At 40.4% G+C, this 21,031-nt stretch overlaps 1 protein-coding gene across 1 annotated transcript; it reads right to left on the bottom strand.

Moving 5' to 3' along the window:
• Positions 1 to 1,710: 1,710 nt before the first annotated feature.
• Positions 1,711 to 19,382, bottom strand: LOC106022243 (mas-related G-protein coupled receptor member B4-like). Its single transcript, XM_040733358.1, has 2 exons — positions 18,940 to 19,382; positions 1,711 to 2,704 (listed from the first exon to the last, which is right to left on the bottom strand). The coding sequence occupies exons 1-2, from the start codon at positions 19,380 to 19,382 to the stop codon at positions 1,711 to 1,713; spliced, it is 1,437 nt and encodes a 478-aa protein (XP_040589292.1).
• Positions 19,383 to 21,031: the final 1,649 nt, after the last annotated feature.

Raw genomic sequence — 21,031 nt, 5'->3', positions numbered from 1 at the left:
GACATAAAAAAGCCTAAATCATATTAAATGCCATATTCTATAGATCTTTGAAAGGTTTGAAATATATCTATATGTATTTAGAAAACCTAACTAACCAAACTATAAGTTTTGACTGTTATAGGTAATTATCTATAATCTGTACTTAATTATATATTACATCTTAAAATATGCTATATAAGCACATTACCTAAACAAGAGGAGAAATATACATATCACAAAATTGACCTTAAATTTGTGTCAATAAATAAAAATTCATTCCAATAACAGGTACTCATTTCTGTATCATAACCCCCCATTTTTCCCTTAAAAAAGATTGGTTGTCATCATTAACCATTTATAACCAACGCCACTTAAATGAATACATTTGGGGGCACTGTTAGAACCATGGGGATTATGAGAAAACAGAAATCTGGCCAAATTCTGCCATCTAATGCCTGTCCTGACTTCATTTAAGATGAACTCTGACCTGGAAGAATATGCCATATAATTCTTTCATCCTCTAATTTTTTTTTGGTCAGAGTATTGTATCATAGGAACAGAAAGGAATTTAGAAGAGCATGGAGGAAATGAATTCTGAGAAAGTTGTAAGTAGCTGAAGAGGCTGAGCTTATGGTGTTTCAGAGTGGAGCAAGGACTCTGCCAGGATCGGGGCTAGGGACCATGTCAGTGATATTTTGTTTGAGAATTCTGGCATTATTCTACCATTATTCTGAGAACTTTGTTGAAGTTGAGTTTTAAGAACACGAACTGATCTTCTGATAGAAGAAAGGAGTATGGGTAAACAACGTGCAAACATTGAGGGAGCAGAAATTGTTAGAAAGATTAGAATCATCACAGAGACCCTGAGCTCTGCACTGGGACAATAGAGAAGACATTCTTGAGGGGTCCCATACAGAAGCTGATACACAGTGATCCAAGCATCTGGGCTATATCTCCAACTGGTGTCACAACCTGGCCTTTGGTCAACATAGTACTCATTTGGATTGAATATTTGTCATGAAATGTGGTTCCCGAAGAGGGATGGTCAAAATAAATACCCATAGAGAAGTGGGAGACATGCCCTTGGAGTGCTAAGCAAGGCAGAGTGAGAGGGAACCACAGGAGCGAGCTCTGCATTAACATTCAAGCAAGCATTGGTATTTTGTCTCTGGTTACAAAACTTGATCTCACTCTTCCATTGCCCCAAATGGTATAAACAATTGGCTTGAAAGTGATGAATACAGTCTGGTGAATTGAAATTTAATAAGCTGTCTTAACATTGCATATTTGTTTACTAAGCAATTTATATAAGAGATTTGTGAAGTTATAAACATCTTCTAAGCATCCCGAAATTAAGGAGACTAGGATTGTGGGGAAATTTTATGCAATGATTTTAACATTGAGACAAGATTTCTTTTAAAAATAAATAGAACATTTGGACAAAATATAGCCATCATTTAATCATTGTCAAATTCAATGACCAAAGAAGTCCTGAGCTTTCCACCAGAGCCTTAAGACTTCCTCTAAGGGAAGGATTTCCCCTCAGTGAGATCTTTTCTGGACCTGAGTAGCAGGTTTAAGGATACTGCAAGCAGTACCTGATTGACAAGCATTGTCTCACTCAACTTTCACAAGAATAATTATTTTTCAACATATGTAAGGTCAGATATCCAAATGAAAATGGTATTAAAATTGCCTTCATGGACAAGGACAAAAATGTCTGCTGCTGTACTAGACTATTTCCTGTCCGGAAGAACTCCTCTCTCCACCTTCCTTCTCAGGAGTGTCCTGCATGGCCCTCTGTAGAATCATCTTCAGAGTCTGCCTCTGGAATCGGTGATACCTAATGGACCCAACAAGGAAGTAAATGATGGGGTTGGCACAACTGTTAATACAGGATAGGAATATTGTCATTTCTAAAACACGGCAAGAGGAATTGATATGAATGCCTTTGACCCAAAATAAGTGGAACCAGTAGATACCATAGGACAAACCAAAGGCAAGGAAGACCAGCACTGTGAGGGCAATGGTCACATACAGCCTGGTCACAGGAATCCTGTGTGAGCCACAGAAGACCCTGAGCATCAGGGCCAGGCTGGACCCCAAGAGGACCACAAATAAAACAATTAACCAAGCAAAAGTGATGAAATCTAATTTCTTACACCAAGCCAAAACTAAGTCATTAAAGAAGGCTCCACATGAACTTCCTTCCAGGAGGCCCAATATCAGGGACAAGGCCCAGAGCAAGGCACATATGACAGCTGATGCATGTCTTGGTCTTTGACAGCGGTACCATATTGGCCACAGGGCAGACAGGCAGCGCTCGGTGCTAATGGCACTGAGCATGCTTAGACTTGCCAAATAAGCACAATTTAACACTGTAAGGAAATGGATGGGTACATCAATATGTATTATATGGTGATGACAAAGTATTTTTTCCAGGGAATACAGAGTGTGAAAGAAGAGGAAGAGGAAGTCGGCACCAGCCAGGTTGAGGATGTAGACAGAGAAGGCATTCCTGTGCAAGCAGAAGCCCAGGAGCCACAGCACAATGGCATTTCCTGCCATACCAACCAGGGCAATGATGACTATGAGAATATTCAGGGTATAGATTACTGTGGCACAGTATAAAGGCTGATTGTAGTCACAGGTATTCATTGCTGTGCCATTAGCCATCCAGGCTGGGGTGCTTAGTTGCATGCTTGGAAATTCTTCACTAGTGTTCCTGAAATGAAAAAGAAAAGACATGAACACACACTGTATACTCTCTGACACCCTCCCTCCCCACCCAACTCTGTGGGAATAACTGACCCTGGCTCACAAAGTGGAGGAAACAGCTTACATAAATTAAGTCATTTGTCAACTTTTAAAATTTCTTGAAGATTTTACTGACTTGGGCTATGAGGTGGTTTGAAAGAAAATGGCTCCCATAGGGGGGTGGCACTAATAGGATGTGTGGCTTTGTTGGAGTAGGTGTGGCTTTGTTAGAGAAAATATGTCCCTCTGGGGATGGGCTTTGAGGTCTCCTATGCTCAATCTATGTTCAATGTGGGGCACTGTTCACTTCCTGTTGCCTGTGGATCAAGAAATTTCAGCTCTTTCTCCAGTACCATGTCTGTCTGCATGGTACCATGTCCTACCATTATCATGATGGAGTAAACCTCTGAAACTCTAAGCCAGTCACAACTAAATGCATTCCTTTATAAGAGTGGCATGGTCCTGAAATCTCTTCAAAGCTATAGAAATCCAGACTAAGATGGAAATTGACACCACACACTGGTGTATTGCTTTAATAGACCTTTCCACACTTTCATTTGGAGACATTGGGACTTCTGGATTTTGTAATGCTTCAAGCATTGCTCAATGGACCATACTAGTAAGAGGATGGAAGACAGTGGTTCTGAGGGTGATTTGAACTTTGGGAGCCTAACTCAAGAAGTTTCAGGAGAGAAGAATGTTACTATGTTGACTAGAAATTATCCTTGTGATATTTTGATGAAGAATGTGGCTGCCTTTTATCCTTGTCAATAGAGTCTTTCTGAGATTAACATGAGGAGCTTTGGATTAATTCTATTGGCAGAAAAACATCTCAAAACTGCCTAGTACAAATTTTGTCATGTGGTTATTAGTGTTCACTCTAATGAAGATTTATAACACAAGGGGCAAACCAAAGAAGGAAAAATACACATTTTTCTTTGTGAGTAGAAAAGGAGCACCAGGAAATGGGATGGAGCTAAGTTCTGTGCTAAAGGAGATAAACAGATAAATAACTGAGGAAAGGGGTCAAAACCGGGCCAGAGAAACCCACAGAAACAGCTGACCTGAACAAAGGGGAGCTCATGGACTCCAGACTGATGACTGAGAGGCCAGCATGGGACTGATCCAGACCCCCTAAATTTGGGTGTCAGCGAGGAGGCCTTGGCAATCTATGGGGCCTTGGGTGGTAGACCAGTATTTATCTCTGGCATACAAATGGACTTGGGAGCCCATCCTACATTGGTAGATGCTCTCACAGCCTGCACACAAGGGGGAGAGCCTAAGCCCTGTCCCAGATGAAATGTCAGACTTGGAGATCCCCCATGGAGAGCCTTAACTTCCTGGAGAACAGAGTGTGGACTGGGTGGGAGGTTCAGGGATTTGAGAAGGTTGGGGAAGGAGGAGAGAGAGAGGGACCTGCGATTGACATGTAAAGCAAGCTTGTTTCTAATTTAAATAAAAAAGAAATGAAATAAAGAGAATGATGACATCACGGCAAGATCCCATCTAGCTAAATTTATACTTGTGGAAAGGGATTAAAGAAAATCTCAGAGAGACAGGTGTGGTAGTACACACCTTTAATCCCAGCACTACAGAGGCAGAGGGAGGCAGATTTTGGACTCTGAGGCCAGTATGGTCTACAGTGAAAGTTCCAGGACAGGTAAACTTAGGCAATAAATGAAACCATCGAAAAGATATAGCTAGTGAAGAGGTAATTGAATAATGGGACCATGTTCCAGTCCCAAAATACAGTTGGTCCTGGCAGCTTTGGCCACATGGTTCTGTCTTTCGAGTCAAAGATAGAAGAAAGGGGTTTTGGAATCTTCTTCTGTGGCTAAGAAAATCAACTGAGTCCAGGAGCAAGTCAGGTTAGCTCCTGAATGGAGGCCTAGAGAGACCATTGCATGAAGCTGTGAAGTTGAAGCCTGGATTGTCTTGGAGAGCTCAATAACGTTGGAGATGCCAGAGCTGTGGGATACCTGCAAAAAGCTACTAACAGAGAGTGAAACAAGCCCAAAAGACAGATGTGTGTTGCAATCAAAACTCTGCAAGAAGCTAGAGATCTGAAGACCCTTTTCACAGCAGACATGGAGATACAGCATTTGGGGTTGCCCGGAGGGTTTTTGGTCTTGCCTTGGTCCTGTATTGTCTCTTTGATCATTTTGCAATGGCAATATTTATCTGTGCCATTATATGTTGGAATTATGTGGTTTGCTTTTTGATTTTGATTTTTACAGGGGATTATAGTTAAGAGATTTTATTAATCTCAGAAAAGACATTGAACTTTAGACTTTTAAATAAGTTTGAGACTGTGATAGACTATGGGCACTTTCAAAGTTGGACTGAGTGCAGTTTTACATTATGCTATTGCTACAAGCCTTTGAGGGCCAGAGAGTATAATGTCATGGTTTGGAAGTAGATGATACCCATAGGGAATGGCACTATTATGATGTGTGGCTTTGTTAGAGTAGGGGCTGCATTGTTGCAGTATATATATCATGGTGAGGTTAGGCTCTCCTATGCACAAGAGATGTGCAATTGGAACACAGTTCATTTCCTGTTACCTGTGGATTAAGATTTAGAACACTCAGTTCCTTGTCTAACACCATGTCTACCTTCATGCCACCATATCCAGCCATGATGATAATGGACTAAACTTCCAAACTGTAAGCCACCCTAATAAAATACTTTCCTTTATAAGGGTTACCATGGTTATTGTGTCTCTTCACAGCAATAGTAACCCAAATCAATACAGCTTATCTGCAAACCAATTCATCTACCCACACTGGGAGAGCTGATAGCTCTAGTAGAGATGCTCATCAGCTAATGCTTTCAGGAAAAGACAGAATTCTGAATGCAACTATTTCTGTCCTAAAGCTGAAGTCTCTTCTTAGGTGCAGGAGTATTGGCACCTCATCATGAACATTGGATACTTTTAGTCACTTGGAGGGAGGCCTTCCAACGGGAACCATTGAATAAAGAGTTGGAGTCAAGACCTCTGTGAGCCCAGTCAGAGTTATTAGGCTAAAGAAACTGGATCTTCATTTCAAATTTTGGAAAATATAAAGGACAACAAGTGGTTTTTTTGTTATCTGTCTTTATGGAAAAAGTGTCTGACTCTCTACTGTGGTATTTTGTTAAGAAATGTAACAAAGCCAGCAAGTGGTGTCACACGCCTTTAATCCTAGCACTTGGGAGGCAGAGGCAGGTGGATCTCTGTGAGTCTGAGACCAGCCTGGTCTATAAGAGCTAGTTCCAGATCAGTCTTCAAAGCTAGACAGAGAAACCCTGTCTCAAAAAACCCAAAAAAGAGAGAAAAGCAACAAATGAATAAATAAATTAGTAATGATCTCAGAGTTAGTTGAAAATTTAATGTAAACTTTGTACAAATGTTTTAAAAATAAGCTGAGTACCAGAAAACATACAGAATGAAGAACATGTCATTGCTAATGATTTCTTCACTGGAAATCTCTTAATCTCTTGTGGTTGTGAATAACCACTTATGCTACAGAGCTGGACAATGATGGCCATTGTGATTTTGCAACATAGGAATGTCCAATATATATCTGTAAATATTAATAAGAAAAATTTTAGACCCAAGGTGAGGTATTTGATTCTGGACTCACTGTAGGTCCTAAAAGCTAGCTGATATTTTATGTAGATAAAAAGGCACAGTTCTATATGGAAGTATTTGAGGCCTGAGATGAAAAAGGAAATATAAATGACGTTGCTGTGGAAATATGGTCCCATCCTCTAGGAAGACCAGGGGAAGATGTAAGTGAACAAAAGTAGTTCCTGGGACATATACCAGCACGGCTTGGAAAACCAGGGTCCTGTGTTCCACTCCCATATTTATTGGAAAGTTTCCTATTTCCTCCATGATCCACAGAGACATTTGGAGAAAGCACATCTAGCCTGGTATTTCTCTTCTTATCACCTTAAGTGGCAATTGGAGTGGAATGATGAATGTTCCTGTACTTGCTGCTTTGTGGCATGACCATATCCCAGTAGAGTTCCCTGTATTGGCCCTCCCCACCATCCCCTGTGGTGGGGAATATCAGGTAAGTCGCAGTCCCTATACAGTTGATTCTGGCTTGGAATGTCTAGAATTGGGAATGAAAAAGCATCAGAATCCAAGTGTTTTCACCTAGTGAGCTTCAGACAAGCACCAAAGCATCCAGTCTTCTGCTCATCAACAATGAATGATTATTGTCAATATTGTTGTGCTGGTATGTACCTGTGTTGTATTTTTTACCCTCACTGTTAGTTTTTGTAATGTCATACATTTCTCTCCTTCAAATCTTGTTCTTTCTCTCTTTAACACTAGGCACAAAACTGTTTTGCAGTGTTTTCTTAATTAATTTGAACTTCTCAGTTATTCTATATTACCATATCTCCATCAGCATTAGAAGTGCAGCTGTTGTTTTCAATTGCTTTTATTTGCTTTCTAATGTAAACATTTGGTTGACTTTTGTGTTGAGTAGGTCTTATTTCTCCCTTTGGGTGTTGCTTGGGATTGATATCTTGAGCTAAATCTGGTTACTAGGCAGAGACTTGTAAAACTATTAACTAACACAAAAGGTAAAAATTATGATCCAGAAAAAAAGTTGTCAATGAACAAGTAATGTTGCTCTGCCAAAAGTTAATATCACTTCAACAATGAATGCAAAAGTATAAGACTCATGCAAAACCAGACAATGAACTCAGAAGTCTTAATTTAAAAATGTTCAAAGATTTTAACGATGTAAACAGGGTTAAGGACAAATTTATACAAGTCTTAGTTAATAAATTTACCTCTGAGATAGAGATTGGGGAGCAAGAGATGAAAATCATGGTAAGAACAACCTCAGTGAGTCAAATAAAACAACCAGGGGGAAGAATATCTAGCAGATATGCTAGTCAAAATAGAACAAAATCAACTACAGCTTATATTGTAACTGTATGTATTGTCACTGTATGTCAGTCTACAAAGAATATTGCACAGACTTCCCTTCTGATTATGTGCTTGAACTATAAGCCCTATTGGGGAAGATGTTCTCAAATTGTCACCAGTCGCATCTTGTTATATGTCCATGTTTTACAGTTATATCCAATGGGTTGGTGTAACTGAAGTTTCTGATCTAAGTTTAAGCCAATCACCCCTCAAATATAAAAACCATGTCACCAATTATGTATGTAATTGATCTCTAAAATAAGAAAGCATAAAAATGAAATGCTTTGTCTTGTGGTAGATTGATTCCCATTTTCCTGAGGAAACTCCATACTGCTTTCTGAAGTGGCTGTATGAGTTTGCACTCGCACCAGCACTGGAGGAGTGTTCCCCTCTCTCCACATCCTCTCCAGCATAAATAGTCTTCGGTGTTTTTGATTTTAGCCATTCTGACAGGAGTAAGTTGGTATCTCAAAGTTGTTCTGATTTGCATTTCCCCAATGGCTAAGGATGATGAGCACTTTCTTAAGTGTCTCTTGGCCATGTTAGCCTCCTCTATTGAGAATTCTCTGTTTAGTTCTGTACCCCACCTTTTAATTGGATCCTTTGGTGTTTTGGAGACTTGCTTCTTAATTTCTTTGTATATTTTGGAGATTAGCCCTCTGTCAGATGTGGGGTCAGTGAATATCTTTTCCCATTCTGTGGACTGCCTTTCTGTCTTGTTGACTGTGTCCTTTGCCTTACAGAAGCTTTTTAGTTTCATGAGGTCCCATTTGTTAATTGTCTATCTCAGTGTCTGTCCCACTGGTATTATATTCAGGAAGTGGTCTCCTGTACCAACTCGTTGAAGAGTATCTCCCACTTTCTCTTCTAAAAGTTTCAGTGTGGCTGGATTTATGTTGAGATCCTTGATGCATTTGGACTTAAGTTTTGTTCAAGGCGATAAACATGGATCTATCTGCAGTCTTCTGTATACCAGTACCTTGTTATGCCAGCACCATTTGTTGAAGATGCTTTCTTTTTTCCCTTATATAGTTTTTGCTACTTTGTCAAATATAACCATCCTGGAGCCTTCATCCAGTGACTGATGGAAGCAGAGGCAAACACCCACAGTTAAATACTGAAAAGAACCCAAGGAACCCAGCAACAGAGGGAAAGGAGCAAAGAGCAAATTGGCAAAGAATGGGCTGGCAAAACCAGCAGAGACAGCTGATCCGAACAGGGGAGAGCTCGTGGACCCCAGACTGACAGCTGGGAGGCCAGCATGGGATCGGTCCAAACATCCTGAATGTGAGAGTCAATGAGGAGGCCTGGGCAACCTATGGGGTCCTGAGCAGTGGATCAGTGTTTATCCCTCGAATACTAACAGACATCATGTGTCCATAACTCTTAGGGAAGTGCCTGGACCCTACCCTGAGTGAAATGATAGACTCTTGATATCCTCTATGCGGAAGGAATTGGCAATATGGTGGGAAGATGGGGGTATGGTGGGTGGTGTGTGGGAGGAGGGGAGGGAGAGGGAACTGGGATTGATATGTAAAAATAAAAAAGACAAAAAACGAAATGCTTCACCATGAAAAGGAAGAATAAATTTAAAAAATGATACTCTACAAAAGAACAAATCTCATAAAGATTTAAGAAAATGGCATTGAGAAAGAATAAACTAATTTAAACTTAATAACAGTAAACCGAGATGAACAAATGAGAAAGAAATTGTAGAGTCAGTATTCAGAATAACCAGGAAAACTCTGAAATTACATGAGTTAGTGTGTATATCCAAATAATAAACTTAAATATAAATGGTGTTAAACCATCATTTAGGAAACAAGGAGGACCCTAAGAGAGACAGACATACATGGTCCCCAGGTGGCGAAAGTAACAAGACCTCCAGAGCAAATTGGGAGCCAGGAGAGAAGAGATGGAATCAGGAAAAAATGAAGGGGAGAAAAGGAGGTGAGAGGAGGACATGAGAGACCAGAAATATTGCGTCGGGGAAAGAATACAGAAGACCAAGATAAGAGATACCTTAATAGAGGGAACAAATATAGGTTTAAAGAGATATCTGGCACTAGGGAAATGTCCAGAGATATACAAGGATGACACCAACTAAGAATCTAAGCAACAGTGGAGAGGCTACCTTCAATGTCCTTGCCCTATAATGAGATGGATGACCTCCTTATATGCCATCCTAGAGCCTTCATCCAGTAGTTGATGGAAGCAGAAGCAGATACCCACATCAAAGCACTAAGTTGAACTGGAATCCAGTTGTAGAGAGGGAGGAGTGACAGACAAAGTGGTCAAGACCAGGCTGGGGAAACCCACAGAAACAGTTAACTTGAACAAGTGGGAGCTCAAGGACCCCAGACTGACCGTTAGGAAACCAACATAGGACAGAAACAGGCCCCCTGAATGTGGTTGTCAGTTAGGAGCCCTGTGCAATCTATGGGGCTCTTTCAGTGGATCAGTATTTATCCCTATTGTACGAATGGATTTTGGGAGCCAATTCCCCACAGAGGAATACTCTCTCAGCCTAGACACATAGGAGAGGGCCTAGGCCCTGCCCCAAATGATGTAACAGACTATAATTATCTCCCCTGGAAGGTCTCACCCTTCATGAGGAGCAGAAGGAGGATGAGATGGGAGCTTGATGAATGGTATGGGAGGATGGAAAGGGAGGGAACTGTATTTGATATGTATAATAAGATTGTTTCTAATTTAAATAAAAAGATAGCATGTTTGAATGTGTGACAAAGTATCATCCAACTGATAGCTGTTTACAAGAAACATATTTCACTGATAAAAACATGCTTAAAGTGGCATAATGTGATGGGAAATGATATTCCAAATGGACGGAAGATAGAAAATCAAAATTTACATATGCAATTTACTCAATTCAACATCTGTTTGGCACATATTCTTATCAGCATCCCACAAAATTTTCTCTAAAATATTTTATCCCATGAGATAATTGTGGTGAATTGAATGTGAGTGATCCGCATGGGCTCCTGTGCATAAACACTTGGCTCCCATTTGGTGTAACTATTTTTAAAAGATTAAGAAGTGTGGCCTTATTGGAGGAGATGTGTCATTGGGATTAGATCTTGAGGCTTCAGAAGCCCACGATATTTCCAGCCCTACCCCCTGTCTCCACCTTACAGATTAAGATGTGAGCTCTCAGCTGTTCCTGCTGCCATGCCTTTGGTCCTCCATCACCAACTCTAACCTCCTAAAACCATGAAGCAGATGAAATACTTTCTTTTATAGCTTGCTTGATCATGGTGTCTTGCCACAGCAGCAAAGAAGAAAATAGAAAATGTAACACAACAGTATTGACAAATGCAGAACAACTGAAAAGTGTTGTATCTTCTGGGTTCACAGTAGGATAAAAATGAACAAGCAAACACAACAACAACAACAGTAGACACACAACGATTTGAAGATTGAATAACTAACTAATTTACCAAAGGATCAAAAAGAAGGAAAGAAAAATTGAGAATAATAAGGAGGTCATCAGGAGGTGTATGTATACAGATGAGAAGATTAATTGGGATGAATATGATCACAAGAAATTGTTTACATACAAGAAACTAATGATATAACAAAGGCAATAGAAATTAGGAGGAGATAAATATTGTACATAGTCATAAAAAAACAAAGATTGTTCAACATGCATTAAATATAAAAGAATGTAATACTGCATATTAGGAAATTCAACCTCTAAAATCATTATGCAGAAAATGACGCTGACAAAATTTATTGTAATTTCAGAATAAAAAATTCTGAAGAAATACAGGATAGTAACATGATAAGTTAACACAGTGGAGGAAATATATTATAGCTTATCTACCCTGGGGAAATGAAATCATTTTTAAATGAAAATGATAATTTCATCTCCTTTTCCTCTTCTGTTTAAAATATTGCACTCAAAACCTTAGTAAAATCAATGCCACCAGAAAGAAAAGATTCAAAATAAAAATGAATAACTTACACTCCCCCCTGTAGCAGGAAAATGAATCCTTTACTTCAAAAATCTTTAAACTCAGAAACATCACATGGCAACAAACATTGAAGATAGAAACTGTTTAAAACCTCATGTTTAGTTTGTATAATATACAAATATTTTCATATCACACGGCTTTGAAATTATTATTACTTTCAGAATGAATATAGTCATACAGATCTTTATACTGATAGATGGGGGGTTATGAAGAAAATAAAAATTGTACAGAGATAGACAATATGATAAAGAAATTCTCAATTGCCCTGACTGTTTGCAAGCAGCTCTGATTATATTAGGAATTACTGATGGATGCCTAAGTACCTGAAATTGATCACTGAGATAAGTTTGATGTAAGGACTCAATACAATTTCTAATGGAGGAATCCTAAGTGGAGTGCAACAAATGAGGACAAACCTAACACAAAGGGTTCTTACTACATGTCTCTTCTAGAAGATGGGAGTTTTTCCTGATAACAAAATCTGTCTGTGTTGACTGTTTGAGGATAAGTTAAGAAGGTGCACCACTTGAAAGACAAATAGTTACGGGTATGAAATTGCAACCACAGGAAAAGGACAAGCTCACATGTGGACCAAATGCCACAGTTCTTTAAAAGCTCACCTATATTGTCATTTCAATTCCACCCCCAGAGCCTATGGTGAAAGGATGACTGTTTTTGATGGTTTTCTGAGGATGGAATTGTAACATAATTTTGAGTGTGAATTCCAATCCAAAATAAATGCTGCAGGACCAGTACACTGTGTGTGTGTGTGTGTGTGTGTGTGTGTGTGTGTGTGTGTGTGTACCTGCATGAATGTGTTTGAAGAAGTTACAAACTGATGTCAAGTTTTTCCTTAAATAGATCAAGCTTACAGACTCAACAGTTAACCAGTAAATTCTAGAGATCCTCTGGTCTCTGCATCACCTTTAGATCACAGCGCTAGAATGATGATATGCATTGTCAGGCCTGGATTGGGTTGATGATTGGATTTCAGGTTCTTATACAAACAGCACAGTTACTTTATAAACTAACCATTCTTCCCTGGACAGATCAAACTTTGACAAATTTGCATACACAACACTGCCTGTCTACTAGAAGTGAATAATGGAAAAGCACAGGAGACTTACCCACCCTATAAGCAAGATGGCAGTCACAAGTGTGGATGGTTAAAAAATTGTGAAACAACAGGAGAGAAGCAGTCAAATGGGTACTGGGAAGGTACCTGACGTCAGCTACAGTTGGCACAAAAGTGGCGATGCTGGTGTTCACCTGTGGCCCCAGTGCTCAGGAGATAGAAGCAGGAAGAACAGAAGTTCTTGTTTTTCTCGATAACCCAGCAAATCCAGAATCGTAATTTCCCTGCTAACTAATTATCCTATTATAAATTAAAATGGATTCCAGTTCACATTTTTCTCTTACTCCCCATGACAGAAGCATGACTGGAACTTGATGATTCAACAAGTGGGTAACTGCAGCAAGGCTGGGCCAGTTTTACAGGGTCATCCTCCCACTCCTCTGTGTCTTCTCTACTCTGTCGATGTGCCGGAGAGTCCGTGACCACAGACAGCATGCCTCTTTAGGTCTGAGGACCAGCCCATACTGCAGTCCTTAGGTCTGACTTGGTGCTGTTTCCAACCCATACATAACAACATTCTTGGTGAAATATTCTATTTTTCTGTGTTTGAGTAGATGCTCTAGTACATACAGCCAATAAGAAATCTTTCCCTGCATGAATTTCAGTCTATTCTCAGGTTATTTTTGGCCAATATGGATGATTCCCTCCAAAAAAAACAGCATTAAAAGTTAAATGAAAGAAAGACGAACATCACTCTGATGGAGATGAGGGGAGAAATGATCTGATGACACTTAAGTCTAGAAGCTTCACGGTAGACGACTTGCAAGTAATAAAGTTTTTTCTTCTGATTCTCTCTCTGCTCCTCAACATCTTACATCTCACCCCCAAGAGCTGCCCCTTTCTCTCCAATTTTCTTTGTATTTGAGGTAGTGGGTGACATTTCCAGGACACTGGAGAGCAGCAGGAAAGAGACTGGGATTTTATTTCTTTTTTTTATTTTGTATTTTTGGTTTTTCAAGACAGGGTATCTCTGTGGCTTTGGAGGATCTCCTGTAACTAGCTCATGTAGACCAGGCTGGTCTCAAATCACAGAGATCTGCCTGCCACAGCCTCCTGAGTGCTGGAATTGCGTGTGCGATTTTTACTTTTAATCTCTCTCTTGGTCACCTGTGTGTTGTGAGCAGCAGTGCTTCTCTGTGCATCGAGTTATCCATTCATACTACTTACTCATAGTGCTCTCTTTCTCTCTCTCCCTTTCTCTCTATCTCTCTCTGTGTCTCTCTGTCTCACTCTCTACCTCTCTCCCTTTCTCTCTCTCTCTCTCTCTCTCTGTCTCTCTCTCTCTCTCTCTCTCACACACACACTTGTGTCAATTACTTTTGCTGATTATTGGAGCCAAGGAGTGATAATGTCCCCCACTCTCTCACTTTATCATGTTTCCCCAGCAAATTACTCTGGCTCTAAGACCTGTGATCTTTGTAAATAAACATTTATTGTGGTATTCCTCAGCTATTCAAATCCTAAGTATCTGACTCTCTTTGGGAGCAACATATACACATTGCAGATCAGCTATAAGAACCAACAAACAGGAAACCTTTTTGCAGCCTTTCTTCCCTGGGGTAAATATGCACATGAGCTTCCACTTTAAATAACAGACAGAAATACAAATGATTTGGGGAAAGTAAGAAAAATCTGCTCAAGTCAGGCCATGTTTGCTTCAAACAGAAGCTTCCGTCTCATGCCTTCCTAGGATAAAGACCTAGACCAGGCACAATTCATTTTGTGGTAGCAACACAGGGGTGTGGACATAGAGAAAACTCCAAGACAGTAACTCTGAACATTATTGTAATATATCTTTACCTTTCTTCCATTCTCTGGTCTGGAGATGGAGAGCTGTCAAACGTTGAAGAAGACCCCTTCATAGATTGAATCTTGAGTCAGCTTCCTTGAGTTGGGTTTTGTCTTCAGAAGCTGAGTAAGTTTCTGGTCCAGGTGAAGCTTATAAAAATGTTGAGCTGACCTTGTGATTTCCTGTAAATATACTAGGAACAAGTCACACACAAGAGATGTTTGAATTCAGATGCCCACTAAGATGCTTCTTGGCATCTGTCCCAATTATACTCATATCAACCTCTCCCATCCCATCCTTTTAGGTCTACTTGTCGCCAAATAATTACTCTTTCCTCTTTTATGGATGAAGTCCCATCACAGGTAGCAACATGATGTAGTTTCCACTTGAGTTTTAAGAGTATGTAACTAAAACACAAGCATATCAGCCTTTCCCTTTCCAGGGTGACTAGCCCACATTTCTTGTAAATAATAGAAATTGTTGGTCAGTGGGGTTCGATAGGCTTCCATACCACGAGCACTACAAGCTTTTGGCAATGTGCTTGATCACTCTCTATAATGTGATGCTAAAACTCTATTGATGATGACACCACATACTTGGGTCACAGAGCATGAAGAAATCAAGCTGGTTTATTCTGGCTTGGAGGGTGAAGGGATCTATCCTACCATGGTGGTGGAGGCAGGAGTGGGAGGCTTGCTGATGACACTCAACTGGCAATTTGGAACCAGAGAGTGAACAGGAAGGGAGGCACCCCCGCAATGACTAACTGCTGTCAGTAAGGCGTCACCTGCTGAAAGTGTTGCAACCTTTTTGTCTGCCACTCTGGCTCAGACCATGTGTTCAAATTACATAGCCCGTGGGACACTTCACATCGAAAATACCACACTCCTTCATACTGATGCCTGATTGTCTCTTAGGAAATGTTCCCATTTCACCCCAGCACAGAAGAAAGTGGGGTAGTTGATGCCGGTCCTTTTCCAAGCTTCAGTTTCCCAAATCCCAGGAAGTAAAATGAATGCACTTTGTCACTTTGTCTGAGCTTGCGGTTTTCTTATAGAAACTTGCCTGCCTGGCCCCAGAGTCAGTCTCTCTCTCTCCCTCTCTGTCTCTTTGTCTCTCTGTCTCTCTCTCTGTCTCTGTCTCTCTGTCTCTGACCCTCTGTCCATGTCTCTATTTCTCTGACTCTTTGTCTCTGCCTCTCTTTTTCTCTTTCTCTCTGTCTCTCTGTTTCTGTCTCTCTGTCTCTGTCTCTGTCTCTGTCTCTCTCTCTCTCTCTCTCTCTCTCTCTCTCTGTCTCTCTCTCATTGTGTGTATGTATGGTAAGAGGAGTCTCCCTACAAAGACTATCCTTTAACGCAATATGTTTCCCAATAACTTCAAAATCGTGGAGATTCTTTGTATAAGTCTCCTGTGTGCTAGGATATTAGATGAATACTACTATGAATGGCTTACAGAAGCTTTATTTTTTCATCTACCTTCCTCTATCCTCTTCATAAAATTGGATTTAAGGTCATTTTCTTATGCTTCAGCTGTGTTGGAATAGTCAGGGCTGGCTTTATTAGGATAATTGGGTTGTGGTGGTGACATATTACCCTGGCTGTTGTTGTGTTCTTACACTGGCATCTTGGATTCTGAATTTTGGGTACTTATGTGTTTAGATGCCAACTTCTTATTTTGTTGTTATTGAATGGGTATTTTCCCTTAGTTTCTGTTTACCCTGTAGTCTTCTGGCCTAGGTAGACAGTGGTTCTGGTGGCTGGAATGCCCTCTGGTCTAGTGGGGTGCCTCTGCTGAGGTTCTGGTGGCTTGGGTGACCTCTAGGGTCCTGAGTGCTGGCTTTGCCTGTGTGAAGGGGGCATCTACTGGAGTTGAGGGCAAGGAAATGATGATGATGAGGGATTTTGGGGATAGGATGGGTGGTCTCTGTGGGAGTGTTGGTGATCTGCTGGTGGGGGCTTACTTGAGGTTCTGGGTATCAGTGTGGCCTCTGGTAAAGCAGGGTCTTCCACCAAAGTTGTTGGTTGGGGTATATGATTTATGAAAGTTTTAAATAAACATTAATATGCTGTTTGATAAATGACATAATTCTGAAGTATAATGTGTGTTGTGATTTCAGGAAAATGAAATTCTATTTTGGCATTGATCCATTCTCAAAGTATTTTCAACAAAGTCCCTTGGAACCTGCCATAAGGAAACAGATAAATAGACAGGGAGGTTATGGGAATGGGAAGGGATATATCTGAGATGCTAATGGAAGAAATATGAAAGGATCATAAAGCAAAGGGTTCTACCTTACACCACCATTATGCAGGGTGCATATTTATCTTCTAATTCAACTGAAGTTCACACTTTCAAAAGTTGGAAATAATGAAAGCTTTTCATTTCATGATGGGATCAATTCTGCGAAATGAAGGTATAGAACAGGTCTGAAATCAAATGGTTCAGTTTATTTATTCACTAATGTACTTTCTCAATAACAGTTACTGGGATAAAACAGGACTCTGAAGTCTGATAGTATTAAAATGCACTGATTTGCATGCCTATGGTAAAATTTAGTTTATTCAAGGGACATAAATAAAATAGATATTTTTAAAATCAATAAACATGCAATATGTGCTGGGAAGATATCCCAGTGGCTTAATTTCCTGATAAATTAAGGAAGTCTGAAAATCTATGTTGGAATTGCTAGAACCCACATAAGGTCTGGCTAAATAGTGTGTTCATCTGTAACCCCTGCATTTTCATGGCTGGATGGGAGATAGAGACATGAAAGTCCCCAGGAGCTCATACTGGCTCATCTGACATGAACAGTGACTAAAGGGATCTAAATTGAAATAAGTAGGGAGGTGAGGACAAATATCCAGGGTTTGGTATTTCCATAGGCCCTGTCTCACCTTGCTGAGGCATGCACATACTCATGGAAGAACACACACACACACACACACACACACACACACACAGACAAACACACACAATCACACATATACACAACTCTCTCTTGCTCTCTCTGTATTTCTCCGTGTCCCTCTCTCACACACACACATGTGCATGCACAGACACATGAAAGTTCATTAACCCAAGAATTTCATCTTTTCTGAAGTGACAGTTCTTATCCTTGTCACTTGAAGCCTAGAAGTAAAACTGTGATTCAGTGTGCTATTCCATAAAAATTCCCCATGCATTTCCATTTTCCCTTAACACTGTCCATCTTTATGAATCATCCCTTCCTGACTTAACTCTTCAATGCCTCCAATTTGAACCAATCTTCTTTGCTTGAATTCTAATTCCAAACAGTCCAACGACGTGGGATGGATGTCTGACATCAGTGAAATGAAATGTGACCACCTGCTTCAAACAAGTGGCCTCAGATAGCTGGGGCCATTTTTATTTTTACAATTTCAGTGGTTTGAATGAACATTTTTCGAATCAAATTTGTTACCTTAAGTTTCTAATAATGGTTACAATAATTGCCAGTTTGTTCCTTTACCTCATTTCTCTTCAGTCCCCCAGATTTCCCACCAGAAATCACTACCTAGTTGATTCATTGCTTCAACATTAGTAGCATAAGCAGTGTTTCAAGCATAAAAGAAAGTTTACTAACTTGGCTCACCTACAGATTGAACAATGTGCCCATTTGGCAGCATTTGTGCTTATAGACTCATGCAAAGTGAAACAGAATTTTGACTCTAGAGGTTAATGTTTACCTCTAATCAAATCTAAACTTTCACAATCAGCTCATCAGCCAAGGCAGAATCAAGTCATGTTTCATTCTATGCTACTCTATCTCCTACAGGGGTTATACCAGGTTTTCCCTATCATCCTGTAAGCGCGATAACTAACAATCTTACTCATAATAGTAGGCACTGCTTATCCCTTGTTCTTCTGTCTTTCTCCTCTCATCTTCCTTTGGTTTGGGCACAACTATTAGAAATGAGGACATTGTGGATTCCCATTTTCTGCTTCACTCCATGTTCCTACACTGTTTCCAGTAACATCTTACATCACCTCCTATTAACATTTGTCCTAGGCTTTGTGTCTAATATCATTCTCTCCAGAATATTTATGAAAATCTGTAAAGTCAATAAACTACTGTGACTCTTTCAGATTAGTCACAAGATGTATTGTGTAGGAGTCAATGCCACAATGCTACCCGCCCAACAGGGTGGGGTCAAGGTAGAGATAAAAGGTAGTGAAAGGAAAAGGGGCTCTCTCTCTTTTCTCCTGGAAGCCAGCCATGCTTCTAACTCCTGGTATGTGCGACTCTCTCTCTCCCTGATAAATAAATATATTGCTTTTCCCTATATAGCCTCGAGTATCATTATACCTGGTGGCAGAAGTGGTTTGGAATTACAGCCCATGCCTTAGTGGCGGGAAACTGCCTGAAATCGGCATCCCGAGGTGAGTGCTAATCGGCATTCCAGCTGTCGCTGCAGCAGCTACATTGTGTGCACTCTCTCCTGCCACTGCATTGCACTCGCTCGCTTCTATTTCTCCCGAATTCCATTTCTCACGTCTTCTGCTGCCCACTCCGCCACCCGTGCCTTTTCGCAGTAGCTGCTGCCGCCACAGCAGCGGCCTCCGCTGTGTCTGGAGCTGCTGTGTCCGGAGCTGCTGCAGTTCGCCCCCCGCACGTGCCTGCCGCGGCCCCGCCGCTGCGAGAGAGGAGCCGGCGAGCCTCGGCAACACACCGCGACCCCTCCGCCGCAGCGCGGCACCCCGGCCATCTTCTGCCCGCCCTCCACCCCTGCCACCCACCCGATTCCCTGGCCCAATTAGTTCTGCCGTGCACTGCATTAGCAGCTACCAGAGCCACTGCAAGCTCCACTGCTGTGCGGCGAATCTGCCTTCCCAAATCTGCCCATTAAGTTTTCACAGGTTCCTTGGGATCATCCGATTTTCCGCGGAGAGGTAGCGTTTGGCAGTACACCTCCACCATCTGCTGGCCAAGCACGGTAACTACAGGTTTTTTAATTTGAGATAATAAAGGAGGTGAATTTTTCCAATTTAGGAATCACCGATTGATGGTAAGAACATCTAATTATAACATGGCAGGTAATTTAACACTGCAGGATTTTGGAGATTTCATTACCAATGTGATGGATTATGTGGTAAAAGACAATTATGATATTTTTCATACGTATATGTGTGCCATGCTTGTGATTAGTGTATTAATACATATAATCACTTGGAAGAAACATGAGCTTATGTTTCAGAAATTAGAGTCAAAAATTCAGGAAAAAGGTGATTTAGTTACCAAAACAGATAATTTGGAATTTGATCAGAACAATGTCTACTGCCTTTATGGTTACAACTGAATCTACCCAGGTGGAACTTTCCAATTTAGTGGAGTCAATTAAAAAATTAGAGTCAAAAATTCAGGAACAAGTGGATTTGGCTACATTTAATTCAATGTCCGCTACATTTATGGTTAAGACTGACTCTAACCAGGTGGAACTTTCCAATTTAGCAGAGTCAATTCAAAAATTTGAGTTGAAAATTCAGGAACAAGTGGATTTGCTTACGTTTAATTCAATGTCTACTTCATTTATGGTTAAGACTGAGTCTAATCAGGTGGAACTTTCCAAATTATCAGAGTCAATTCAAAAGTTAGAGTTAAAAATTCAGGAACAAGGGGATTTGGTTAAATTTGACCAGGACAACCTTCGAGACATATTCAATTTGATGTCCACTACATTTATGGCTAAGATTGAATCTAACCAGGAGGAATTTTCAAAATCAGCAGGGTCGATTCAATCTATGTCTGATAATAATGGCAATCTAGCAGATCGAATGTGTTTTCTGGAAGGAAAAATAGATGCCTTTGGAGTTTTTAGGGAGGATGGTATGAAAAGCTTGGAATCTCGTTTAACTGAACAATCCAAAGAGTTAAAACAATCTTTAATGCTGAAAATCCAAGACCTTAATGAACAATCTGAGGACTTGGGACAAATTTTAATGGAGGAAATAGAAGACCTCAATGAACAGTCCAAGGAATTGGAACAATTTTTAATGCAGGAAATACGAGACTTAAAGAATGACATGGTTGCAAAATTTCAATCTTTAGAAGATACATCCTCTGAAATATCAGAAGTTGAGTCGATGGATGCTAGGCCACTAGGAAATAAAGGAAATACGGCTACTAGACATCCTAAGGTGGCCTTTCCAGTAACTGTAGTAGAAAGGTCATCATCACGGAGGCACCAATCCGGTTCCACTACACAGAAATGGGAACCTATTCCCATGTAAGAGATGAAATCCATTAAAAATGCGATAATGACTTTTGGGGTCCACAGCCCTTATGTAAAACAGTTACTAAGTACATGGGCTACGACCAATAAGATAACTCCCTCAGATTGGAATGATTTAATATCTGCAGTGTTGGACCAGTCTTCTCAAATACAGTGGAAAGCTTTGTGGAGACAGGAAGCCAAGGCCCTTGACTT

The sequence above is a fragment of the Mesocricetus auratus genome, unplaced genomic scaffold (assembly GCF_017639785.1).
Source record: "Mesocricetus auratus isolate SY011 unplaced genomic scaffold, BCM_Maur_2.0 Super-Scaffold_100030, whole genome shotgun sequence".
Classification (NCBI taxonomy): domain Eukaryota; kingdom Metazoa; phylum Chordata; class Mammalia; order Rodentia; family Cricetidae; genus Mesocricetus; species Mesocricetus auratus.
This window is presented reverse-complemented; position numbering and strand designations above follow the sequence as displayed.